Source organism: Schistocerca americana, chromosome 6, assembly GCF_021461395.2.
Source record: "Schistocerca americana isolate TAMUIC-IGC-003095 chromosome 6, iqSchAmer2.1, whole genome shotgun sequence".
Taxonomy (NCBI): domain Eukaryota; kingdom Metazoa; phylum Arthropoda; class Insecta; order Orthoptera; family Acrididae; genus Schistocerca; species Schistocerca americana.
The window spans coordinates 362,588,202-362,616,138 of record NC_060124.1 but is presented as its reverse complement, the minus strand read 5'-3'; the positions used below and the strand labels follow the sequence as shown (position 1 = coordinate 362,616,138).

At 42.2% G+C, this 27,937-nt stretch overlaps 1 protein-coding gene across 1 annotated transcript; it reads left to right on the top strand.

The window, feature by feature from the left end:
• Window positions 1-280: 280 nt before the first annotated feature.
• Window positions 281-27,937, top strand: LOC124619621 (dynein light chain roadblock-type 2). The gene is made up of 4 exons (XM_047146129.1): window positions 281-439; window positions 520-598; window positions 27,335-27,502; window positions 27,624-27,937. Exons 1-4 carry the CDS (start codon window positions 437-439, stop codon window positions 27,665-27,667), a joined length of 294 nt encoding a protein of 97 aa, XP_047002085.1. The 5' UTR covers window positions 281-436; the 3' UTR covers window positions 27,668-27,937.

Sequence of the window (27,937 nt, the reverse complement as noted above, 5' to 3'; positions counted from 1 at the left end):
CAATATGCTGTGTACGATATATGTACTGAAAAAGAGATTTATGTGGACAAATAAATAATTTCTAAGGAGTCTTGTTTTCACTCTGCCAAACGTCTAACAAATAAGGGTCGAAGTGTATTCTGTTATATTCTTTATTGCAGTTCTCTTTGGTTCTTGTAGTATCATAATAAATATAGCATTTGACAGGTATATGAACTGTTACGGTCTCCTTCAACTCGTAGGAGGCTACGAGGCTACAAATTACACATGAGCTGGTCTCAGTGAGGATTCTTCGATATATATCGTACAGGACGTTTATCGGAGTGAAGAGGATAGTCGATAACTTTAAAACTCCTTGCATTGTTGATTTGTTGTCAAGTACTGGAAGTATGTGCTAATGTCAGTGTCAGTGCTGTAAAATAATCGTAGTGGTGTGAAGTCCTGTACATTTATTACAATGGTACTCTTATATTTCTTATCTTCTTGGGCCATTTATTGGTGTCATTTATGTGTAACAATTATTGTGTATTATTCTTTCAGGCCAGTGAAGTTGAAGATACCCTTAAAAGGATTCAGTCCCATAAAGGGGTAGTTGGGACGATTGTAGTGAACGCTGAAGGTAAGTGATTGTTAATATTGTAATACATTGTTTTGTTTGACTGGCAGAACTGTTCATCAGCGTATGAATCATATACCGAAAAAGCGCTGTTGGTTGCCGCTTGATACGACGGTTAATAATCATGTTATTTACTTTCTTCATTTTCTCAGCGTCAGACTTTTTAACCTTAAAATGAAGCAAAGAATAACAATGTTTTCATTATTTCGTGAAAATCTTTCCCAGTGATGTGTTGTCGTTTTCTTTCAGAGTGTTGGATTCTGTAAGTAATTTCCAAATAGGAATGTCTTTTCTTTTAAAGTATCATTCAACATACGTGCTAGGTATATGCATGTAACATCAGAATGCGCGGGGTGGTTTACTGCATTGAAGCTTTTCGTGAAGTAAAGTTACTTGATGTTGTTCAACATACAACGGTTCGAAATGTTTATACTTGTTCGTGGTTCTCTTATGTAAGTAGAAGGATTGTGCTATCACTGTAATAGGAATGTGCATAAGCTCTGTGCCCCACATTTACCATTCACGCAATTACAGACAATGTAATGCATGATTTGAGAAAGAAAAAATTTAGATCTGATGTGCAGTCTGCTACAACTGGAGAAAGTCTTATGATGTAATGGAAATACTGTCACATCCACATAACTATTGTAGAGTCCATATTAGTTTTGATCAGACACACTAAGCATTTACAGTACAACATCCTTGCCATGTTGGATACACCAGTTCTCACCCAGACACCAATGTGAAGCATCATTGGGCTGTGTCATTACTTGGAGGTCTGACCAGTTAGGAACATCTGGTGTCATTGGCTCAGGAATATGCTTGTTGCTGAAGTGTAATCCAGAGAAAGGCTGGCACCAGGCCTTTCAGCCATACGGCACTATTACTATTAGCATTTGCAGTGCTGTAAATGTGTCTTAATGGTTTCTGTCTGACATTTGTGCTGTCTGAATCGTATGGACAGTATAACTTCCCACAGATGGTGCTGGAGAGTAATCCTAGCTCCCTTTGAAACCTACTCTTGTAGGATGGACAGCATTTAGAGCAAAAATGCATCACTGTTTTTATGAAAAAGAGGTGACATACAAAGGTAAATATTGTTTAAGTAATTTTGTATAATAAAAACTAAGGTTTTGTGATTACAAAATATAGACACATTTACTAAATAAGGTTGACAGCCAAATGAAACCAACTTTGACAGATTTACTCTGATATCTAGCTCCCAGCATCCAGCATGAAGAGTGCAAAGCAGTGTTTTTAATGATTCCTCTGCTCTCAGTATCCCACATTAAAAGTGTGAAGCTATGTTTCAGGCCTGCTATGCCCTGCATATGCCTTAATAGTTTTGATTTTATCGTACTGACTTGGTGTGAACCATATTTAAGGGTCAGTTTGTGTTCTTACAATATTGCGAAAAGATGTACTCTGAAAATGTTGAACAGTCTTCCATAAACTGCCCGATATCTTTGTTGGTGTGGCCCATTGATTTTTGCCATAGACCTGTGGAAGCACAAGACATACACATAAATCATGCAGCCCCATTTTCTTCCTACTGGTGTTTCTTCAGCAATAAGATCTGCTGAGCTTGAATGAAAAAGGCCTTAGAAAATGCATTGTCAGAAAGCTTAATGGCAGTGGCAGTTTTACTCATGTGCTTGTCAGCTGCTCAGCGCCTGAGTTGTATGGTAAGCGGTTACCTGTACTTCTTCTCTGGAGAAGTAATTTTCAGGAATGGCTTACATGAGGTTCCGATAAGTTACTTTCTCTGTATCTAAGCTGTTGCTGTTGTTGTTGTTGTTGTTGTTGTTGTTGTTATTGTTGTTGTGGTCTTCAGTCCTGAGACTGGTTTGATGCAGCTCTCCATGCTACTCTATCCTGTGCAAGCTTCTTCATCTCCCAGTACCTACTGCAACCTACATCCTTCTGAATCTGCTTAGTGTATTCATCTCTTGGTCTCCCCCTATGATTTTTACCCTCCACGCTGCCCTCCAATGCTAAATTGGTGATCCCTTGATGCCTCAGAACATGTCCTACCAACCGATCCCTTCTTCTGGTCAAGTTGTGCCACAAACTTCTCTTCTCCCCAATCCTATTCAATACTTCCTCATTAGTTATGTGATCTACCCATCTAATCTTCAGCATTCTTCTGTAGCACCACATTTCAAAAGCTTCTATTCTCTTCTTGTCCAAACTATTTACCGTCCATGTTTCACTTCCATACATGGCTACACTCCATACAAATACTTTTAGAAATAACTTCCTGACACTTAAATCTATACTCGATGTTAACAAATTTCTCTTCTTCAGAAACGCTTTCCTTGCCATTGCCAGCCTACATTTTATATCCTCTCTACTTCGTCCATCATCAGTTATTTTGCTCCCCAAATAGCAAAACTCCTTTACTACTTTAAGTGTCTCATTTCCTAATCTAATACCCTCAGCATCACCCGACTTAACTCGACTACATTCCATTATCCTCGTTTTGCTTTTGTTGATGTTCATCTTATATCCTCCCTTCAAGACACCATCCATTCCGATCAACTGCTCTTCCAAGTCCTTTGCTGTCTCTGACAGAATTACAATGTCATCGGCGAACCTCAAAGTTTTTATTTCTTCTCCATGGATTTTAATACCTACTCCAAATTTTTCTTTTGTTTCCTTTACTGCTTGCTCAATATAGAGATTGAATAACATTGGGGAGAGGCTACAACCCTGTCTTACTCCTTTCCCAACTCTTATAACTGCCATCTGGTTTCTGTACAAGTTGTAAATAGCCTTTCGCTCCCTGTATTTTACCCCTGCCACCTTTAGAATTTGAAAGAGAGTATTCCAGTCAACATTGTCAAAAACTTTCTCTAAGTCTACAAATGCTAGAAACGTAGGTTTGCCTTTCCTTAATCTTTCTTCTAAGATAAGTCGTAAGGTCAGTATTGCCTCACGTGTTCCAGTATTTCTACGGAATCCAAACTGATCTTCCCCGAGGTCGGCTTCTACTAGTTTTTCCATTCGTCTGTCAAGAATTCGTGTTAGTACTTTGCAGCTGTGGCTTATTAAACTGATTGTTCGGTAATTTTCACATCTGTCAACACCTGCTTTCTTTGGGATTGGAATTATTATATTCTTCTTGAAGTCTGAGGGTATTTTGCCTGTTTCATACATCTTGCTCGCCAGATGGTAGGGTTTTGTCAGGACTGGCTCTCCCAAGGCCGTCAGTAGTTCCAATGGAATGTTGTCTACTCCGGGGGCCTTGTTTCGACTCAGGTCCTTCAGTGCTCTGTCAAACTCTTCACGCAGTATCGTATCTCCCATTTCATCTTCATCTACATCCTCTTCCATTTCCATAATATTGTCCTCAAGTACATCGCCCTTGTATAGACCCTCTATATACTCCTTCCACCTTTCTGCTTTCCCTTCTTTGCTTAGAACTGGGTTTCCATCTGACCTCTTGATGTTCATACAAGTGGTTCTCTTATCTCCAAAGGTCTCTTTAATTTTCCTGTAGGCAGTATCTATCTTACCCCTAGTGAGATAAGCCTCTACATCCTTACATTTGTCCTCTAGCCATCCCTGCTTAGCCATTTTGCACTTCCTGTCGATCTCATTTTTGAGACGTTTGTATTCCTTTTTGCCTGCTTCATTTACTGCATTTTTATATTTTCTCCTTTCATCAATTAAATTCAATATTTTTTCTGTTACCCAAGGATTTCTACTAACCCTCTTCTCTTTACCTACTTGATCGTCTGCTGCCTTCACTACTTCATCCCTCAGAGCTACCCATTCTTCTTCTACTGTATTTCTTTCCCCCATTCCTATCAATTGTTCCCTTATGCTCTCCCTGAAACTCTGTACAACCTCTGGTTCTTTCAGTTTATCCAGGTCCCTTCTCCTTAAATTCCCACCTTTTTCCAGTTTCTTCAGTTTTAATCTACAGTTCATAACCAATAGATTGTGGTCAGAGTCCACATCTGCCCCTGGAAACGTCTTACAATTTAAAACCTGGTTCCTAAATCTCTGTCTTACCATTATATAATCTGGTACCTTTTAGTATCTCCAGGGTTCTTCCATGTATACAACCTTCTATCATGATTCTTAAACCAAGTGTTAGCTATGATTAAGTTGTGCTAGTGCAAAATTCTATCAGGCGGCTTCCTCTTTCATTTCTTAGCCCCAATCCATATTCACCTACTACGTTTCCTTCTCTCCCTTTTCCTACACTCGAATTCCAGTCACCCATGACTATTAAATTTTCATCTCCCTTCACTATCTGAATAATTTCTTTTATTTCATCATACATTTCTTCAATTCCTTCGTCATCTGCAGAGCTAGTTGGCATATAAACTTGTACTACTGTAGTAGGTGTGGGCTTCGTATCTATCTTGGCCACAATAATGCGTTCACTATGCTGTTTGTAGTAGCTTACCCGCATTCCTATTTTCCTATTCATTATTAAACCTACTCCTGCATTACCCCTATTGGACTTTGTGTTTATAACCCTGTAGTCACCTGACCAGAAGTCTTGTTCCTCCTGCCACCGAACTTCACTAATTCCCAATATATCTAACTTTAACCTATCCATTTCCCTTTTTAAATTTTCTAACCTACCTGCCCGATTAAGGGATCTGACATTCCACGCTCCGATCCGTAGAACGCCAGTTTTCTTTCTCCTGATAACCACATCCTCTTGAGTAGTCCCCGCCCGGAGATCCGAATGGGGGACTATTTTACCTCCGGAATATTTTACCCAAGAGGATGCCATCATCATTTAATCATACAGTAAAGCTGCATGCCCTGGGGAAAAATTACGGCCGTAGTTTCCCCTTGCTTTCAGCCGTTCGCAGTACCACAGCAAAGCCGTTTTGGTTATTGTTACAAGGCCAGATCAGTCAATCATCCAGACTGTTGCCCTTGCAACTACTGAAAAGGCTGCTGCCCCTCTTCAGGAACCACACGTTTGTCTGGCCTCTCAACAGATACCCCTCTGTTGTGGTTGTACCTACGGTGCGGCTATCTGTATCGCTGAGGCACGCAAGCCTCCCCACCAACGGCAAGGTCCATGGTTCATGGGGGGGGGGGGGGGGGGTATCTAAGCTACACAATCCAAAACCCCCTACCACTGCATGACTGACTTGGTTGCCCCACTGTTCATGACTCCATACAGCTTTGCACTAGCATTGAAATATTGGCATTGGCTCTAGTGACTTACTGGTAATGATACAGGAGACTGTCACCACAACACACGCTCATTACATTAATTACCAATGGCTGCTATCCACCAAGCTAAGCAGAGAAGAAAACAACAGATCTGATAACTGGTTTTGCCATTCACAAATTATTTGTATATGTTGAGAATAGCAGTAATGCTGTTCATCCCTCCATTAGTTTCTAGTGATGACTCTTCATCCAGAGCTACATACTGCCTTTTACCAGTGGGAAATCTTCAATCCAATTTCATGTGGAAGTGGTTGTAGCTCTTAAGGTACGCATTTTAGAGCTCATGTTTACTAGCCTTTTTCCATTGAATGATAGTTCCTGTCATATTCCTGAATATTTGACCATTGCTCCTGGGACACATTGTGTAGATTCACCTGTTTGCAGTAGATACCAGTTATAAGTGCTGCTAATTTTCCTAAATATTCAGAGTACAGTATAACAGACCATTTTTAAGTCTCAACATCTGTAGATTATCTTTATAATTTCCACATGCATATGATTTTAGAAATAAGATAAACTTGATTCACAATTTCATTTTTGTTTTGCTGTCTCATCATCGGTGCACATGAAGTTAATAAATAACTGGGCAGAATGTTTCAAAATGCTGCTGACTTACCTGATCAAAGTTGTGGGGCATGTATGATAGCTCTTTGATGCATTGTGCCTTTAAACTTGTGAGAGCCATCCCAGATAGCATTCCCCCCCCTATCCCATTAAAGTATTCACAGTCTCATGAAGCCTGTGGGACACTTCTTTGGACAGCTTGCTGATCATATTGCTAAACCACATTGGACTTCTATCATACTTCACCTTTGTTGGTACATCCTCATCCAGCATGTGTTGAATTAGTACAAAATGCTATCAGTACCAGTAAAAAACCTGCAAGTGAAATTTGCGCACATTCACAATGCACTTGATTCTGAAAGAAGACACTGGTCTTCAGAAGCAAGAATTGTCATATATATATCAGTCTGTTGCATATTTTCCCATTTATGCCATGTATACTCTCTTCCTTGGCCAGTTTTTTTTTTTTTTGTGGGGGGGGGGGGGGGTAAACTGTATTCATCCTGTATATAAAGGGTTTATCAAAGGTAATCATCAGATTTTTAAAAAATGATGACTATTATGTTATTTGAAATATGTGCATGAGCAAAGTACTGTTGGAAAGAGCAAACTGTAGAGTTTTATATGGTTCCTGCTAGGTAGCAATAGTGTAGCCCACCTTATTTCTAGTAAAAATGGTGTCGGGACAACACAAAGCATTTTGTATTTTATGTTTTGCAATTGTGGGCGAGTGGTAACTGTTCAGCATGACTATCATACTAAGTATGACGCTACAAATAATTCAATACCTTCTCTTGCTGACAGTACACGTAATGTAATGGATGATGATAAACAGAAGCGCCCCACCCCCCACCCCCACCCCCCTGCGGGTCCGGGGGTTAGAATAGGCCCGAGGTATTCCTGCCTGTCGTAAGAGGCGACTAAACGGAGTCCCTCCCCCTCAAGGGGGTAGTTAGCGCCTGCGTCCCGAGACGGACGGTTCCATGACATATATTTGCGGTTATTTTGGTTTTTCACTTCTTCTGGTTTCTTCCCTCCTTTGGTTGGTTCCTTTCTTTGTTCTTCTCCATCTCACTGTCTTACTTACTCTTTCCCTTGCCTTCTTCTCCTTGCCTTCTCTGGTCTCTGCCTCGGCGTTTGAGACAGTCTGTCCTTTCTCTCCCTCTCTCCCCTCTTCTTCCTTCCTCCCTGTGCGTGCCTGAAGGCCGACCCACGCGTTCGCACGCATAGCCGGTGACGGGGTAACGCGTAACTCCCCGCCCTGGGTAGACAAGTAAGGCACGCACGTACCCCCTGGTAAAGGCCAGGCCGATTGGTCCCTCTGTCCGTTTTTCAGGAGGTGTGACCTGAGGTGTAAACATTCACCTAAGGCGGGAGTGCCCTCTGAGAGGGTCCCCACAAGGAAGGAGCGCGCCATCGGAGACGCTGGCAATCATGGGGGATTCCTCCGTAATGGATTTCTCTTCTTCTTCTCCTCTCTCGATTTCTGCCCAAAAACGGAAACTTGACCAGCCACCAGTGACAAAAGTACTACCGCTTGCCCCAAAGTTCCTCGTAGTTTCTTGATCTGAGGACGGAAAGGAGTTTTCCTCTGTCAACCCTTTCGTGATCCAGAAGGGCGTAGATACCATAGCCGGATCTGTCAAGTCTTCTACCAGGTTGCGTAACGGTACCTTGTTACTAGAAACTGAGAGCACCTTTCAGGCACAAAAACTGCTTCGGGCCACACTCCTGTACACATTCCCTGTCCGGGTGGAGGCTCACCGCACTTTGAATTCGTCTCGTGGTGTGGTATATACTAGATCACTCGACGGATTGACTGACAAGGAGATTCAGTCTTTCCTCGCTGAGCAGGGCGTGACGGCTGTCCATAGGGTCATGAAAAAGGTCAACAATGACCTTGTACCGACCCGGACACTTTTCTTGACCTTTGATAGTGTTCAGCTGCCGTCTCGCATCAAAGCGGGCTACGAGGTTATTTCTGTTCACCCCTATGTCCCGACACCTACGCACTGCTACCAGTGTCAGCGTTTTAATCACACTCGCCAGTCTTGTTCCAATGCGGCTAACTGTGTCACTTGTGGCAGGGATGCCCATGAGGGTGACTGTCCACCTCAGTCTCCTCGTTGTGTGAACTGTCAGGGTGACCATGCAGCGTCCTCCCGCGACTGTCCCATCTACAAGGAAGAAAGCTGTATACAGGAAATTCGGGTCAAAGAGAAGGTGTCCACCTCGGCTGCTCGCAAGTTATTTGCTAGTAGGAAGCCCACGCTGCTCCCAGCGGGGAAATACAGTACTGTCCTCACCTCTCCTCGGACTACCAGGGAGGTGGCGACGCAGACATGCGATCTGACCTTGAGCACTACGGTCGTCCGTTCGGCCAGTGCTAAGATCGCCCGGTCGACGTCTCCTTTTCCTCCCGTCACTCCTCAGCCACAAGCACCTTCATCAGCTTCTGCCAAGACGAAGACCCAGAAGTCAGACTCACGGACCTTCAAGAAGGAACCGTCCCGTGCAGACTTCCTACGTACCTCGAACTCCCAGCCATCGACCAGTACTTCCCCTAAACGACCTTCCAAGAAGGCTCATAGGAAGCGCAGTTCTCCTTCTCCGCCACGGCGTATTTCTTCTGCTGTGCCACCCAGCGGTTGCCGCCCCAGGCCGTCATTCATTTCGCCTGGCCGCACCGCTGGTAGCCAAACATTTGGCCGTTCACCGGCGGAGGAAGCTCCCCCTCCCGGCCATCTTAACAAGATGGCCGATGAACCTATAGAACCAATGGACGATGACTGTCCGTCTACTGATAGCGGCGGCAGTGCTCGCTCGAAGCCAGGCCCTCAGCGGCCTTCGAGGTGACCCCTTCTTGCATCTTCTTTTTCTTTTTTTTCTCACGATGGCACTTATTTACTGGAATATTCACAGCATTTGCTCCAACCGAGAGGACTTGAAGTTGCTGCTCCGCTTGCGCCGTCCGCTCGTCGTAGCCCTCCAGTAAACGAAGCTATGCCCATGCGATCAAATTGCCTTGGCACACTACACCTCTATGTGTTTTGACCTACCCGCTGTGGCAGGTATTCCGGCTCATGGAGGGGTTATGTTGCTGGTCCGGGATGATATTTACTGCGATCCCATCACATTGCACACCGGCCTGCAGGCAGTTGCCGTCCGAATTACTCTCCCCACTTTTACATTTTCTATTTGTACCGTTTACACTGCATCGTCGTCTGCCGTTACCAGGGCAGACATGATGCAAATTATTGCTCAGCTACCTGCACCATTTTTGTTAACTGGAGACTTCAATGCCCACCATCCCCTTTGGGACTGTCCAGCATCCTGCCCGAGGGGCTCCCTGTTAGCAGACCTTTTCAACCAGCTCAATCTTGTCTGCCTCAATACTCGTGCCCCTACTTTTCTTTCGGACACATCTCACACCTATTCCCATTTAGACCTCTCTATATGTACTACCCAACTTGCACGCCGGTTTGAGTGGTATGCACTTTCTGATACATATTCGAGCGACCACTTCCCGTGTGTTATCCATCTCCTGCATCGTACCCCCTCTCCGTGCTCAACTAGTTGAAACATCTCCAAAGCAGACTGGGGGCTCTTCTGCGATAGTCAGGTCGCACACCTCACGGAAGTCATTCTCACTGCTGCTGGTGAATATTCCATCCCTCACACTACTTCTTCTCCACGTCGAGTACTGGTCCCCTGGTGGACCGCAGCATGTAGAGACGCTTTACGTGCTCGTCGACGTGCTTTACGCGCCTTTAAACGCCACCCTACAGTGGCGAATTGTATCAATTATAAACGACTACGTGCGCAGTGTCGTCTTATTATTAAAGAAAGCCAGCTGGGCTGCTTTCACAAGCACCTTCAACAGTTTTACTCCTTCTTCTGTTGTCTGGGGTAGCCTGCGCTGGCTATCTAGCACTAAGGTCCACTCACCAGTTTCTGGCTTGACGGTCGCGAATGACGTCCTTGTGGCCCCTGAGGATGTCTCCAATGCCTTCGGCCACTTTTTCGCAGAGGTTTCGAGCTCCGCTCATTACCACCCTGCCTTCCTCCCCCGAAAGCAGGCAGAGGGGGCTAGGCCACCTAACTTCCGCTCCTCGAATCTTGAAAGTTATAATGCTCCATTCACCATGTGGGAACTCGAAAATGCACTTGCCTGGTCATGGTCCTCCGCTCCAGGGCCTGATTCTATTCATATTCAGATGCTGAAGAACCTTTCTCCTGTGGGTAAAGGTTTCCTTCTTCGTACTTACAACCGCATCTGGACTGAGGGACATGTTCCCGCATGCTGGCGCGAGTCTATTGTTGTACCGATTCCAAAGCCAGGGAAGGACAAGCACTTGCCTTCCAGTTATCGACCCATCTCGCTTACCAGCTGTGTTTGTAAGGTGATGGAGCGAATGGTTAACTCTCGTTTGGTTTGGCTGCTCGAATCTCGACGCCTACTTACCAATGTACAATGTGGATTTCGTAGGCGCTGCTCTGCTGTTGACCATCTGGTTACCTTGTCGACCTTCCTTATGAATAACTTCTTGCGGAAGCGCCCGACCGCGGCTGTGTTCTTTGATTTGGAGAAGGCTTACGACACCTGTTGGAGGGCGGGCATTCTCCGCACCATGCATACATGGGGCCTTCGCGGTCGCCTCCCTCTTTTTATTCGTTCCTTTTTAATGGATCTACAGTTCAGGGTACGTGTGGGTTCTGTCCTGTCGGACACCTTTTGCCGGGAGATGGGGTGCCACAGGGCTCAGTTTTGAGCGTCGCACTCTTCGCCATAGCGATCAATCCAATAATGGATTGCCTCCCAGCTGATGTATCAGGCTCCCTTTTCGTGGACGATTATACCATCTATTGCAGCGCGCAGCGTACATGTTTCCTGGAGCGCTGTCTTCAGCGTTGTCTTGATCGTCTTTACTCCTGGAGTGTCGCCAATGGCTTCCGTTTTTCTGCCGAGAAGACGGTCGGTATTAACTTCTGGCGTTACAAAGAGTTTCTCCCACCGTCCTTACGACTCGGTCCCGTTGCTCTCCCATTCGTGGAGACAACAAAATTTTTAGGTCTTGCATTTGACAGGAAACTTAGCTGGTCTCCACATGTGTCATATTTGGCTGCCCGTTGTACCCATTCTCTAAATGTCCTCCATGTTCTCAGTGGTATGTCGTGGGGAGTGGATTGAACCATCCTACTTCGCCTATATCGGTCGATCGTCTGCTCCAAGCTGGATTATGGGAGCTTCGTATACTCCTCTGCACAGCCGTCCATCTTACGCCGCCTCAACTCCATACAACATCGGGGTTTACGTCTTATGATCGGAGCGTTTTATACTAGTCCCATCGAGAGTCTTCATGCTGAAGCCGGTGAATTGCCACTCACCTACCGGTGCGATACACTACTTTGTCAGTATGCCTGTCGGCTACTGTCAATGCCCGACCACCCGTCTTATCGTTCCTTTTTTGACGACTCTCTCGACCGTCAGTACTGGTTGTATGTCTCTGCCCTGCTACCCCCTGGAGTTCGCTTTTGTCGCCTCCTTCAACACCTTGATTTTTCACTCCCTGCAACCTTTAGAGTGGGTGAGAGCCACACGCCACCTTGGCTCCAGGCTCAGGTTCGCGTTCACCTTGACCTCAGCTCGCTCCCAAAGGAGGTTATCCCCGGTTTGGTCACCACTCCCGTTTTGTCGAACTTCGTTCGAAGTTCATTAATATGACCTTCATTTATGCAAATGGCTCTAAGACCAATGACGGGGTCGGATGTTCTTTTATTGTCGGGGCACAAAGTTTCAAATACTGGCTCCATGGCCATTGTTCGGTCTTCACAGCTGAGCTCTTTGCCCTCTACCAGGCTGTTCTTTACATCTGCCGCCACCGACATTCTGCTTATGTCATCTGCTCAGATTCCCTGAGCGCCATCCAGAACCTCAGTGATCCATATCCGGTTCACCCTTTCGTGCACCGGATCCAACGCTCTCTTCAGCAGCTGGTGGATGACGGATCTCCGGTTAGCTTTATGTAGGTTCCAGGTCATGTCGGTATCCCTGGGAACGAAGCTGCAGATGCCGCGGCCAAGGCTGCAGTCCTCCAGCCTCGGACAGCTTCCTGTTGTGTCCCTTCCTCAGATTGCAGCAGGGTCATTTGTCGGCGCATTTTATCGCTGTGGCATGCCGATTGGGCTGCACTTACGGACAACAAGCTTCGGGCCTTGAAACCTCTTCCCGCGGCTTGGACGTCCTCCTCACGCCCTTCTCGGTGGGAGGAGGTAGTTTTGGCCTGGTTACGAATTGGACACAGCCGGTTCAGCCATCGCCATCTGCTGACGGCTGCGCCGGCGCCGTTCTGCCCATGTGGGCAATTGCTGACGGTCCGCCACATTTTAACGTCCTGTCCGGATTTTAATACACTGCGTCTTGATCTTGGCCTATGACCCAGGAGCAGCTGCTCGCGTTCTTCGTTTTGTCAACTTGACAAACCTGTTCAAGGACATTTGATTATGCTGCTTTTTTAATCCTATGCCTGTCAATCTGTCTTTTATTGTGTTTTCCCTTTTAGTTGCTGTTTTAAACTTGTGCCTCGTGGTGCATTCCTAACGTAGTCTGGGCGCCAATGACCATTGTAGTTGTGCGGCCTAAAACCACAAAAACAAAACAAAAAGGCCGAAATTCTAAACATAGCTTTCAAAAACTCGTTTATGGTAGAGGACTGCAGCATCATTTCCCCTTTCAGTTATCGAACAAACGCAAGGATGGCTGACGTAGTGTTTAGTGTATCTGGGATTGTGAAACAGTTAAGATCCTGCCAGGAAGGCATCTGGCCCAGACGGTAGCCCCATAAGATTTTATGTTGACTATCTACAAATATAGCACCATTCATATCCATCATCTATCAGAGATCATTGGAGCAGTGGAAAGTTCCATGGGACTGGAAGAAGGCCCAGGTCATTGCAATGTATAAAAGGGTAGAAAATCGGATGCACATAATTACTGGCCAATTTCACTGACATCGATTTGTTGTAGAATCATGGGACATATTTTGTGTTCAGACATAATGACCTTTCTAGACTCTGAGAAGCTCATCTGCAGAAACCAGCGCAGTTTTAGGAAACAGCGGTCATACGAGACACAACTGGCCCTCTTTGTGCATGATTTAATAACAGGTTCTAGATACTGGCTCCCAGGTTGATGCCATATTCCTCGACTTTCAAAAGGTGTTAGACTCAGTTCTACACTGTCACTTGCTCCAAAAAGTGCATGCTTATGGTCTATCTGTCGGCATATGTGGTTGAATAGAAAGTTTTCTAACCGATGGAGAGCAGTATGTCGTCCTGAATGGAGAGGCTTCAACAGAAACAGCTGTACGATCAGGTGTGCCCCAGGGCAGCATAATAGGTCCACTGCTTTTTACGATTAACATAAATGATCTGGTTGATGGTGTTGACAGCAGCATTAGACTGTTTGCCAATGCTGCTGTAGTCTGCAGGAAAGTAGTATCATATGAAAGTTGTGAACAAATCAATGAGGATTTGCAGAAAATAAATGCATGGTGTAATGACTGGGAGTTATCTCTCAATATTAGTAAGTGTAACCTACTGCGCATAACAAAGCAAAAATCCCCTTTAACGTAAGAGTACAAAATAAATGCCCAGTCTTTTGGAAGTGGTAACATCCGTCAAGTATCTGGTTGCGACTGTTAGAAATGATCTCAAATGGAATGATCAAATCATACAAATAATGGATAAGGCAAACTATAGATTGCAGTTTATTGGTAGAATCCTGAAGCGATGCAGTCCTTCAACAAAGGAAATTGCTTACAATACTTAAGTTTGTCCAGTCTTAGAGTATTGCTTGTCTGTGTGACCCTTACCAGTTGGGTCTGATTCGAGAGATTGAGAAGGTCCAGAGAAGAGCAGCAAGATTCTTGACTGATACATTTAGCCATCACGAGAGCGTTACAAATCTCATAGAAAGTTTGAAGTGGGACACACTTGCAGATAGATGACGCGCTAAATGGAAGGGGCTGCTCACTAAATTCCGAAATCCGATCTTCGCCGAGGATGTAGAGCATATTATTACCACCAGCTTTCAAATCACGCAATGATCACCATTCAAATATAAGGGAAGTTAGAGCTCGTACTGAGGCGTTCAGACAGTTGTTTTTCCCTCGCGCGATCTGCAAAAGTGGAGCAGAGGGGGGGGGGGGGGGGGGGGATATGACTTCGGCGTGAATAGTGCTCTCCGCCACACACCGCTTGCTAGCAGAGTATATCTGTAGATGTATGGTATGGATCCTCCTACAGCACAGAGCATTCGATGGTAGTATGAACAACTCTGAGAAACAGGTTGTTAGTGTAAAGGCAAATCGCCGGGCCGTCTCCGAGTGTCTGACACAGATGTTGAATGCATCCATCATAGTTTCACAAGGACTCCAGAGAAATCCGTTCACTGTGCAGTTGGCAGCCCAAAATGCCCTTGATCCTCCTAGCTTGTGTTGCATCGATGTTAACACGTGAAGCCATACAAAATTCAGCTACTGCAAGCACTTCATGAAGGTGACAACAACTTGTGGAGCTCTGTAATTTTGTTTCTGCAAAAAGGACGACGACAGTTTTATTCCACGCTCAGTGTTGAGTGATGAGGCAACTTTCCATTTAAATGTAAAGGTGAATAATGCGAGAATATGGGGAACAGAACAACTACATGAAGTTGTATAACATGAGACACATGTCCAAAATTTAATGTGTTTTGTGCAGTTCGAATCACATATCTCAATATGCTTGAGAACTTTTTTTTCACACTGTTGGAGACTGATTCAAATAACTTCATTTACCAACAGGATGAGGCACCGCCACGCTGGCACCTGGAAGTGTGGGAACTCTTTAAGTCAAAGGATTACTGAATGACGGATCAGTCGCACTGGACCAAATGATTCAGCCTTACATTACTAGCCTCCAAGGTCACCATACCTCACTGTACGTGATTATTTCTTGTGGGGGGGGGGGCGGCGGCTTATAAAAGACTCCATTTATGTGCCTCTGTTGCCAACAACAATGAATGAACTGAGACACTGCATAACAGTGACTATGGAAGCTGTAACTCAAGACTTGCTCGATCTAGTGTGAGAACAATTTGAGTACCGCATTGACGTGCTGTGCATCTCTGGGGGGCATATTGAACACCTATGAAAAGGTATAAAAAATCTCTTTGGGTATCCTGTTCATCAAAAAAAGGAAAAAAAATTAAGTGCAAATTTTTATTAGTTTCAGAGATATCAATGTGCCAGATTGGAGGATTCTTTTTGATACACTCTGTATATTCCAGTAGGAAAAGTAGGGACACACAATGAACAAACCACCTTCCTTATGAAAGTCACTATGCACTATTCTTGATACCGAATGTACACAGAAGATGGTCACACTGCAGAGCTAAATTTACTGAGAAAGATTTTTATATAGGTGGACAATGGACCAGAATCAGCTGTCATCACATTTTTAGAACTGAAAATGTTCTCTGTAGGAATCAAGATGGCTTATGAATACAATGATCATGTGCAACCCATGTAGCTGATGTGTTTCTTGATTTCTGGAAGACTTTCCTTACAGTTCCGCACTGCCATCTAATGAACAGCTGTGTGACTGGATTTAAGAGTTTACAGCAAACAGAACACAGCATGTCACTTTCAGTGGAGAGAAGTCTTCAAACGTAAACATAACTTCAGACCTGTCCCAAGGGAGTGTTACAGAACCAGTACTTTTCACAGTGTCTATAAATGAACTAGCGAATACTGTTGTATGTACCACAAAGGTTTTCGTGGTTGATGCTGTTGTAGATAAGGAAGTCACCACGCCAGAAAATTGTATCTAGATGCAGGGAGATCTACAGAAGATACACTTGGTGCAGACGATTTAAAAGAAAAATTCCCTTATGGTTTGCATCTGCAAACATCTTTATCAGTACCCTTTTAACTACAGGAGAGTTCTGCATACAGCCACATGGCCAGGTAGTGGAGGTAAAAGCAGATCTTTGTTGTCAGTGCTGTTTAATAGAGCATCATTTGGTGTGTTTAAATTTGTTTGTGAATATTTCAAATTCCAGCTGTGAAATATAGGCTGTGATTCGTTTCCTCAGTGATAATGGCATGAAAGTGGCTGAAATTCATTGTCAGATCAGTGATTTTTATTGAGAAAACATTGAGTGATGGGATGATATGGAAATGGGTGGGAGCTTTGAAAGATGGCCATACAAATGTGCATGACTAGGAACTAAGTGGGCGACCTTCATTGATTACCGTCAGTTTGGCACAGAAAGCTGGTGAAAAAATGAAAGAGAACAAAAACTTTACGATTTTACAGAACTTTTAAATTATCGAAAGTTACGCTCATGATGGATACCAAAAATGCTGACTGAGGTTCACAAAAGCAGGCATTTAGCCAGTTCTTTGACTTGCCTGGAGTGGTACAGAGGGGAAGGTGATAAGTTTTTAAGCCAGATTTTTGCGGGTTACGGAACGTGGTTGGCTTACTTTGCACTTGAATCAAAGCAGCAATGCGCAGAATTGTGGCATTCAACATCGCCCAAAAAAGTGAAGTTCTAGCAAACAATTTAAGCCGGGAAATTGTATGTACTATTTTTTGAGACAATAAGGGAATATCACTTGTGGATTTTTTGCCTCATGGTAACTCCATAAAATCTAAGGCTTAATGTGAGAACTTAAAAAAACCACACTGTTAAATCCAAAATGTAAGGTGTGACATGCTGAGTAAGGGGATCACATTACTTCATGACAGTGTCTGAGGACATGTGGCCAATCAAACTCAAGAGCTGATTGAATCATTTTGCTGGGAATAACCTGTTCACCCTCTGTACAGCCCCTATCTAGTGCCCAGTGACTATTTTTTGTTTCTACATTTAAACACCAACTGGGTGATAAGTGCCATGATGATGATGAAAATGTCGGAATGACCCTGTTCCATTGGTTATCTAATTGGACATATCTCTACGAGGACGGTATTCAAAAACTGGTTCTATGATGCAATAAGTGCCTCAGTGTCAGTGGGAATTGTGTAGAAAAGTAGGTTAAAGCACAAGCTTTCATATAAAAGTAAAATTGCTAAGTCTACTTGTTTTATTTTTATTGTAAAATGGTACTTAAAAATCATGCCTCGTATAATGCACCCTGGGGGCTCAGTTCAGTCTGCCGATGTGTCTAGAAGGATCATTTGAAATGTAGACACTGCACACTTGTCATGTTGCAGCAAGATTTTTGCGGGTTACGGAACGTGGGTGGCTTACTTTGCACTTGAATCAAAGCAGCAATAAATAAAAACAGCATCCTATGTAATGAACAACATGGATTCAGAAATAAGAGGTCAACGACAACTGCTGTCTATGAGTGCATAAATTCCATCCTAAACCTGATGGACAAAAAACAGGAAACAATAGGAGTCTTTATTGACTTGTCAAAAGCTTTTGACATGGTGGACCACAAAATTCTGCTATCAAAGCTAGAAAGATATGGTATTCGAGGTCTGTCCAACAAGTGGATCAGTTCCTTCCTGACAAATCGTATGCAGGCAGTGTGCGTCAAGCACACAAATATTGAACTAAAAACTGTATCTAATCACTTATCTGACTATAAACAAATAAAATGTGGTGTACCCCAAGGATCCGTATTGGGACCCCTTCTGTTTCTTCTGTACATAAATGATCTAAGCTTAAATATTGATGCACACAAATCAATCATATTTGCAGATGACACCACGATTCTACTAAAAGGAGACGACGATGAACAGTTACAGCAGACAGTAAACACGGTCACGAAACAACTTAGCAGCTGGGCACAGAGTAATCAGCTTGTAATAAACAGTAAGAAAACCGTTGCTCTAAAATTCCACAATGTTCCTAACAAGGACATGTTTATCCCATCAGTCTCTATCAATGACGAACCAGTTGGTAACAGTACTGAAACCAAATTCTTAGGACTTTGGCTGCAGAGTAACATCAGATGGAATAAGCATATTGAATGTCTCAATGCAGAACTGAGCAAAACATGTTATCTTCTTTGTTCATTAAAATCATGCTGTAGTGAGAAAACAGTATTGAATGCATATCATGCGTACTTTCATTCTCGTCTTAGATATGGGGTCACCTTCTGGGGAAACTCTAAAATAGCTAATAGCACTTTTAAACTACAAAAAAGGGCCATTAGAATCTTGTTTGGGTGCAAGCCTAGAGACTCTTGTAAACCCCTGTTTAAGAAATCTGCTATTCCCCCATTACCGTGTGTATACATTATGGAAACCCTTTTGTTCTTTAAATTAAATGTAATAGGCAAGGACCAGAGGCTACAAAAAAACTGTGATATACATGAGCACTTTACCAGACAAAACAGGAACTTACATATGACTCAAATCAGCACAGCACTGTGCCAAAAAGGTACTTTTCACATGGGAGTTAAGCTTTATAACAAACTTCCTGAAAACATAAAAGCTATCACTGAGGTCAATACATTTGGAAAATCTCTAAAGTCATATTTACAGCATCACTGCTTTTATTCCATTGAAGAATATTTAAATTTATGAAATGTGTTATATAAATACTTGTGTGTAAAGTGTATTATTGTAAGCTTAAATATGTATGCCTTGAAATTACTTTCAGTCTGTATATTTATAACTTGACTTGTCCAATGTCTTATGCATAAGCTGCTATGTAGACAACAGGACCAATAAAATACAATCTACAATCTACAAACAAGAAGAGTAATCAGCATGGGAAGTTAGTCACTGAACTGGTACACATCACTGCAGTGTCATTTGGATGCAAGGAGCATAGAATGAGTTCTCTTCAGCATTGTGTGCAAGATTTGTCAAACACATGGCGATTTTTGTAGAGAGAATGTGGAAATGGCCTGGTAACAATAAATTCTCAGGAATTGTGTCCCATAGGTAGTATATAGGGCCAGTAGCTTATATGGATGCTGGATGCCTCATTGTCAAGGGTAATATAAGAGCTTTTCAGTGTCAGGAATGGGTCCTCCAACCTATTGTCCAAACCTGCAGTCCACATTTTGGTGGTGGATTCTTCTTGAAAGATGATAATGCAGATGCATACTGTGCTCACCTCATGAACACCTTCCTCCAGGATACAGGGATCAACCGAATTGAACGGCCTGCAGTAATTGCTGAATAAGGCCTGTTGAACATAATTGGGACCACTTATAACCTGCAATGTATCATCACAAGAATCTTCTTCCCACACTTTATGACCTAAGGAGAGCCCTTGCAAAGCATTGTACAGGCTTGAAGAGTGATGTCTTGTCCCCTTTGTTAGTAGCATACTGGGAAGGATTCAAGCACATTATGATGCACAGTGTGAAACAGCACAGTGTTGAATGTTAAAGAGCTGCAGATTTTGATTTCACAGATGTGCAATTTTAAAAATATTGCTTTTATATTGGCTTGTTTAAGGTAGGGAAGGTTAAAACAGGAGGAAAGATAAGTCAGACCCCAGGATGAAAGAGAGAATCTATCGTTAAGATGAAGAGAGACAATAGATGAAGGGGGAGGCTCTGACAGCTCCTCCTCCATCTTTGTCTCCCCTCATCCTCACAAGTGCCTCCCTCTCTTCCTGAGGACCAGGCGAACTGCCTTTCCTTTTTAATCTTCCCAGCTTTTGGAACTATTAGCCTTGTACGTCTGCATTTCTATAGGCAGTACTGAAAATTTTTCCTGCAGAGGGGAAGTACTGGCCTGCAGTTCTCTCATAATTTTATAGTTTCCTCAAGTGACTCTTCATTTTGATGGCACTATTGTTTTGTTTTTATTCCACAGTACAGTTATTGATTTCAGATTCATAAGACTTATTTTTTCCCTTCTCCCCATGAATCCAAGCCTACACATGTGTGCAGATATGCAGGTGGTGCAATTTTTTGTAGTTTGTATGCTGCAGTAATAACTAATGTTACTGATAGTTGTGCTTTTACACAGTTCAGATTTTAATATGTACATCCAAGAATGTGCCCTATTCATAGGCTTCTGTTCATGCTTTTCATTAATTGTTGCTGCTGACAATAACATGTGTTTTTGTGCTGTTAAGGGAGTTACTTCACAGGAATCACTTACTAATTCCTTGAAACATATTGACAATACTTCTGTCATTGTCTGTTTAATTGTAACACTTGTCACCCAGAAAAGTTACCATCTTGTCATTGTCTGTTTAATTGTAACACTTGTCACCCAGAAAAGTTACCATCTCTTTTTGATGTACTGAAAGCAAAAAGTCATGCACATGTACAAAACAAATAGGAGTATACCCAAAATTGAGTGCTGTGGGCTCCCACTGGTGATTAGTCTCTCATGACTAAAATCCCCCCTCCAGTGTAATTTGGTTTATTCGGCACCACTTACTGCATTCTTTTTGTTAAATACTGCTCAAACCAATTGTTTCTAAACCCATTAATTAAAGCTTTTCAAAAATGTGCTTCTGGTTTCATCTGCAGGTCAAAATGGTGCAAAGTTAACTATATTAGAAACTAAACCTATGTAGTGTGTTTGCATTGAAACCAATAGTCATGCATTGCTGTCTGTAGCTATGATCAGAATATAGTTTTGACACTTAATTAGTTGCATCATTTTTAGTACATGTTGAGTTTGTTTGCCTTGAAATTAAAAAATGAAAAAGAATATAGTATTCCTTTGCACCCTGAAATAACCATTTACAGTGTGGATTTTTATTCCTTTTTTGAAAGAAAAAGATGATAGCTATTATTTTTTTAAAGAACCTTTTAAATTCCAAATGACTGCTTTTTAAATAAAAGTTCCAGTAATCTGTTATCAAGTTATATAGAATAAAATGTTCATTCTTTATTGTCTTACTCGCAGGCTGTACAGGTACCTTTAGTGTGAGTTGTAAGTCTGCTTCTTCGACAGTAAAGACTTTACTAAATACATATTTTGAAAAAAAATAAATACAGAAAATTTTTGACACTTCCGGAAAAACTTCTGGAGGGGGATACTTCTTGGCCAGTACAGTTTTCTGGATGTTTTGTTGCATACTCACACTTTCATGCGGGATCACTGTGGGTTCTACTGGGTAGCACCTGAATGCAAACCATGTATTCTGTGCAAGTATTCTGTCAGTTTGTGTACCGAGACCACAACAGTTAGCTGAAAGGCGAGCAAAGACTGCATTAGACAAACATTGATGGTAGGTAATAACAAAGCCAAAATAGCAGCCCTACAGAGAACCGTGCAGTGCATGGTTATTGTCAGTAGGCGGCAGCCGCCAACTCTGCCACAAGCATTTTGCCACATGACAAACATGGATATACTCTTCCACACTGTGCCTAGCGACATCACTGGATGTATGCATAACTATAGCGATTAACCCATCAATATTTTTGTTGAATCTGTGAGTGGGACCAGAACCATTGTGGACAGTTTGGGGAGGATAGGGCGGGCATGACCTGTTGCAAAGGTTGGGGTGTGGCTTCGAATGCCAGTGCAGAGTCGGGGGAGAGACTGATGTGCCTGGGTCCAGATCCATAGATAGGGTTGATGGACAGTGGATGATGACTCGAGAACTAGGAATTCTAGGCACCTACTACCTGAATTTTGTCCTGAAACAGGACCTCGGATCGATGACTGAGTTTGCCTCAGATGGCGTAACTGTAGCTGGCGTGGTACCATTACCAGTGAAGGATATCCCAACTTGTGGCAGCTTCGGTGTTCAGTTTGATTTCTGCACCTGGACTGTGTGATACTTTTACAATTTTGCCATTAGACAGGTTAGGTCAGCTGAATTTCCTTTTAGTTGACAATACTGATCTCTCACAGTCCATGGAAATTGAAGCTTGAATTGCTTGGGAACTCTTCAAAGCCTTAGCAATACAGATAACAAACTTCAGATAGAGAGAGATCTAATTGCAGTCACGTTTGAGCAGAAACTTCACTGTTTGGTCCTAATCTAATCACTTTGTCATGGAGTAATAATTGTGAGTTTGACGTTCCACAAGATTATGTAAACTTGCATTTTATTCATTAGCTTGGTAGTTCTTTGATTCATGATGCATAACTGTCTGTGTTGCCTTATGATATCAAAGGAACTCTCAAAAAGCAACTGACACATGCATTTTTGTAGCAAAATATTCACTTAAAAATGACTGAATAGTGGTGAGGGGCAGCACTGGCCACTTTTTGCGTAAGATAATAGATCTTTGGGTTTGTAGATAATAGAAAGGCTCTCTGTTGCTCAGGGGACAGTCCTGAAAACGAAGTGCTAAACACATTTGCTACCCTTCCCAGTCCTCTTGAGAATCATTGAATGACTGGAAAACCGTGATTGCAAGAAGCGAGATTGTATACTTGCCGGATCCATCAGCTCCTGTACAATTTCAAGCTACTGCACAAGTTATTGTTTTCCAGAGCATGAATAACTGCTTGTCTATAGGGTTTGAAATACTCAGCAAAATAACTGGACAAGTCCTATTCCAGCACAGGATTGATTTCAATTCAAAAAAAAATCTTCGCCACCATTTTTTGTAAGTTGTTTCTTCAACAACATGAATTTCATGAAGCAAAAATTAATTACAAATGAATCACAGAAGGTATACTTCAAAGGTGTAGAAATACACACAACAAAAACTTGTATGATACCTCTTGCCCTCTGAAAGTTTCTTGAATAACTTGCATGTTAGTGTAGGGGAAGACTGTTGGTGGTTCAACTGGGAAGCACTTAAATATGAACCATGTTCGTTGCACACCCGTATGCCGTTGGTTCGTTCACTGAAAACACAACTGAGTATTGAATGGTGATCAAAGACTGCACCTATCTGCATAACATTGATAGTAGGCAACAACAAAGTCAAAATTGCAGTCTAGGAGACTGCCATCAGCAGTTAGACCATAGCACTTGCTGCAAACATTGGCTGATTGCAACAAGTGACGCGTGGGGGCCCATGGCATGGTTAGCTAGGGGAAAAATAGATACTACCTATAGGAAAATTACATGCACTTGCGGGGAAAAGAGAAGCTACTGCATGAATATCAAGAGCTCAAATAGAAAACAGTTACTGAGGAAAGAAGGGAAAGGTGCAAAGGGTATATAGAAGGTCTATACAAAGGAAGTGAACTAGTGTTTGGGAGACAGATCCAAAAGGGAGGGTTTGTGAATGAGCCATTGAAATTCAGCATGTTGTGATCAGCAGCGTGTGCTACTGGATGGCCAACTCTACTTTTGGCACAGTTTGGCAGTGGCCATTCATTCAGTTGAATTGCTGGTTACTTGTCATGCCCATGCAGAAAGCTGTGCAGAGACTGCAGTAAAAATGGTATATAGCATGATTGCTTTTATAAGTTTTTCTGCTGTGTTGTAGCATCAGGCTTTTTCTCCTCAATACCAGCTTTTCCGAACTACATAGATGGGAATTGTCCTTGCAACACGCCTTCATCCCTGCAATGCTCCTGGTCTGGTCTCCAGTAGCGCACTGCCCACATCAACCTCCTCCTAGGCTCAGGATTGTAACTGCATCCAGCTTTCACCCACATCCTCTTCCCCAAAGTCTTGCCTTTGTGTGTTCTGTAACCCCCTCCCAGTCCACTCCTCCATGTCGTAGTCATTGTGTACTGCATGAATTCAGTGGTGCCCGTATGTTGCATTCCTACATCATGCACCTGCTGCCTCTTCCGTTCACATTCATATCCCACACACATGCTGCCTCCCTCAGAGCTGTCAGCCACCCTCCTACCCTCTGGCTCTCCAGTCTCCCTTCTCAAACTTGACCCAACACAAACCCTCTTCCTAGCATGTATACACATGGGCCTGGGTGTGCATGCACATGCTCTATGTCGAGAAAGGATTCATACAAAAGCTAGTAAGTTTCTAGTCTTGTTTATGTGCCTCTCAATGACTCAGTGCCTCTTCTATATGGGAAGACAGCTGAACTTAACTGTGCATTATCACTCATTAACATCACTTCCCTGCCACCATCATTTACGAGTGATGCAAGGTAATGCTGTGGAATTGCCTAATTCACACAGATTCAGCAAGGCCTTAATGACCATGTTGTTGACCAGCATTGTACCACTACCATTGCCTTCTACATCTACATCTACATCTGTACTCTGCAAAACACTCTGCAGTGCATGGTGGAGAATGTGTCCCAATGTACCAGTTATTAGGGTTTGTTCCCATTCCATGCCCATAAGGAGTGCAGGAACTATGATTGTTTAAATGCCTCTGTGCCTGCCTTTGAACAAATACCAAGATCCTGTCTCCATTGTGGGCTTGAAATATTTTTGAGCCCCAAAAAAAGGCCATCCTTAGAGACTGTGAACATAAAACTAAGACTAATGCTTCAATCATCTCTCTGTATCACTTATCACTTTTGCACTCGAATAGTTACCAGCACTGTTCATGTCTACCTGCTGTAATTTGAATGTGCAATTCCTCAGCAAGTAGTATTAGTAATTTTTCAACAGCATGGTAGTTGTTAGTTAACCCAGATAACCCTGACGTCCTTCTGGAAGGACGACGTAACTCACTCTTGAAATTATTTATTTTTGCGAATAACGCATTGTTGCAACGGACTGTGACGCATTGTTATATGACATAGGCAGAGTCAGTTGTGCGCTGCGACAGCCAGTTTGACGCTGTCGTTCATAGTGAGTGAGAACCTGTGTCTTGAAAATAGGGCAGATTTTACCGTGGACGAACTGACTGACTGACCTTGTCATCGATGGGTATATATATTTTCTTTCATATCGCGTCAATAATTCTGAAACTTGTCATATAATATCTTCAAGAATTAACCTATATTATTTATGGGCTCATATTACGATTGAAAGTTTTCGTCATTTGTAATACAATAATGTTTTCAACCGTCCTCCCAGAAGGACGTCAGGGTAATATGTTGTCATTTTGTATTCACAGAAAACGATGTACACTTACGGAACTTTTGGACATGTTAGAATCAAAAGATGAGGAAATACCTAATACTGGTGTGAATGTAACATTACATCCTCCTCTAAATTCAACTGATGACGTAACAGATGAAGAATCGGGTGCTGAAGAAAACCCAAGTGTAGATAAATTACCAGCAAGTCAGCTCAATGCTAATGCACTACATGACCTAAAAGAGAGGGGTGTGGAAGCAACAGGAACAATAAGAGGAAACAGAGTTAAGAATTGTACTCTATCATTTGTAGATAAAATGATAAGAGAAAATAGAGGATCATATGAAATTTGTTCTGACTCAGCATCCGGGATTTCCATTGTACGTTGGAATGACAACAATGTTGTCACTGTAGCCACTAACTTTGACAGAGTGCAACCACTACGCTCTGTAGCAAGATTTTCCAGGGAACAAAAGATATGGATTAGCGTGCTTCAACCTAACTTATTACACTCCTACAATACTCATATGGGAGGCATAGATCGAACTGACCAAAATGAATCCCTATATAGATGCTCTATAAGAGGGAAAAAGTGGCATTTCCCGATCATTGCACATTTTATAGACATTGCAGAGCAAAATGCCTGGGATCTTTACAAGCACAACGAATAACCCATAGATCATCTGACATTTCGTCGTTGAATTGTCACTGCATTTCTTGAAAGTAACAAAAGAGTCACTACCAGCAGAGGACGTCCTAGTAAGAGGGCAAAACTAGAGTCCAGATTTGATGGAAGAGAACATTATGTTGCTGAATTACCAATGGGCGGGATGACAAAAAAGAAGCAGCAGCTGAAATGTCGAACTTGCCACAAAAAAAACTACTACTAGCCCTATGTGCGTAAAATGTGACGAACCACTTCATATTTGTTGCTTTTTGTCTAATCATACTAGTGCATAAAATATGTGCTTAGGTTATTTTCTTTGTTTTTTGTATTTATTAGCTGTTTTAGCCCATACTTCAAATTTATTTATGTTTATTTGAAAGTATAAAAACCAAAACAAGTTAATTGTGCAGTGTCATATACTTTAAAAACAAGTTCCCTTATTGTCCTGATGTCCTTCTGGAAGGACACCCATTTTTGGAAATACTAAATAAAAATAAATACTCAAAATTGTTTTTACTTTCTTCCTTACAACCTTGTGAATGAATGTAGATAAGATATAAATCAATTTTGAAAAACAAATAATTCAGGACTATCTGGGTTAATAATAACATTGATTTAATTTCAGTGTGATTCTGTTAGTTCAGTTAACACATGATTTACCTGTTATGGTGATATAATGCAATTGGCAGATGGCGAATTCATATTAATTTTGTAAAGACTGATTCCAGTCTCCATTTAGTCACCTTTATTTAGGTTTTCCATGATTTGTGTTTGTTGTATTGAGCAATTTTTATGGTTCCTCGAGCAAAGTTATGACTGCTTTTCCTTTTGTCTTTGGCCCCTAGGGTAAGAGTTCAATACCGTTTTGGTGAACATTTCTCCAGTATTACTTCCACATGCAACGACATTGTGTAATGCTGAGTTCAAAAAAGAAATGTTTCAGCTTTTCAAATAAATAATGTGTTTAGTTAAAAAATGTGCCTTTGTATTGGTACACACTTTATTTCCAGAAATGAGTTTTTGGTGTGATGTAGCATTATGAAGTGCCATTAGTGTATACCCTAAATAAATATTAAAATAAAAGGAGCTGTCGGAACATATCAGTGTTGGGTGTCGTAAGTATGCAGAAATGGTGTGTATGCCTATAGATACAAAAATAAAATATGCAGACCACATTTACCAGCAGCACCATGTATATGATGATTGTCATCCTTGCTCAACACAATTTGTTTGGAATTCAGTGGGTGGGAAATGGTTTTTATGCCCCCCCCCCCCCCCCTCGGTTTCTTTCAATCTTTGTCATATTTCTGCTACCTGTGTATGTTGAAATGTCAGAATGTGTTACTAAACTGACAGAGGGAAGAGCCGTCATTACAAAATTAGTTTGTTCTTATTTCCAGGAATTCCTATTAAGACGACAATGGACAACACAACTACTGTTCAGTATGCGGGGCTGATAAGCCAGTTGACAGACAGAGCTCGCAGTGTTGTTAGAGATTTAGATCCTACCAATGATCTTACTTTTCTTCGGATACGGTCCAAAAAACATGAAATATTGGTAGCGCCAGGTGAGAAACCAAATTTAAACACGATTTGTTTTACACTGCAATGATATAAATTTTGAATAAATTGTTGAGTAGTTACTGTTTTGAAATGTTACTGTTTCATTTTCTTTTTTTTTTTTTCCAGACAAGGAATTCATTCTTATAGTAGTGCAGAATCCAACAGAATGAACTGCAGGCCAAAGTGGTGTAATCTGGCACAGCGTGTGTTCATCAGTGATCGTGAACACAGTTTTAATCTGTTGCAGAACTTCACTCACAAATAATTTACTGGAATATATTCTTGTTGCATTTGCTGCAACATGATACTTAACATTTTTGCAAGCTTTACTCCTTATTTATTGCCATATGCTGATTTTGCAAAATAATGGAAAATGATTTATGTGTATTTCTGTATTCTGTTAGCATTTTTACTAATAAAATAAATATCATGTTACCATA

Excerpts from the sequence above, each read along its gene's own strand:
- LOC124619621 (XM_047146129.1), top strand. Across the intron at positions 599-27,334 it reads GATTGTAGTGAACGCTGAAG|GAATTCCTATTAAGACGACA; the intron begins GTAAGTGATTGT and ends TCTTATTTCCAG. Across the intron at positions 27,503-27,623 it reads TGAAATATTGGTAGCGCCAG|ACAAGGAATTCATTCTTATA; the intron begins GTGAGAAACCAA and ends TTTTTTTTCCAG.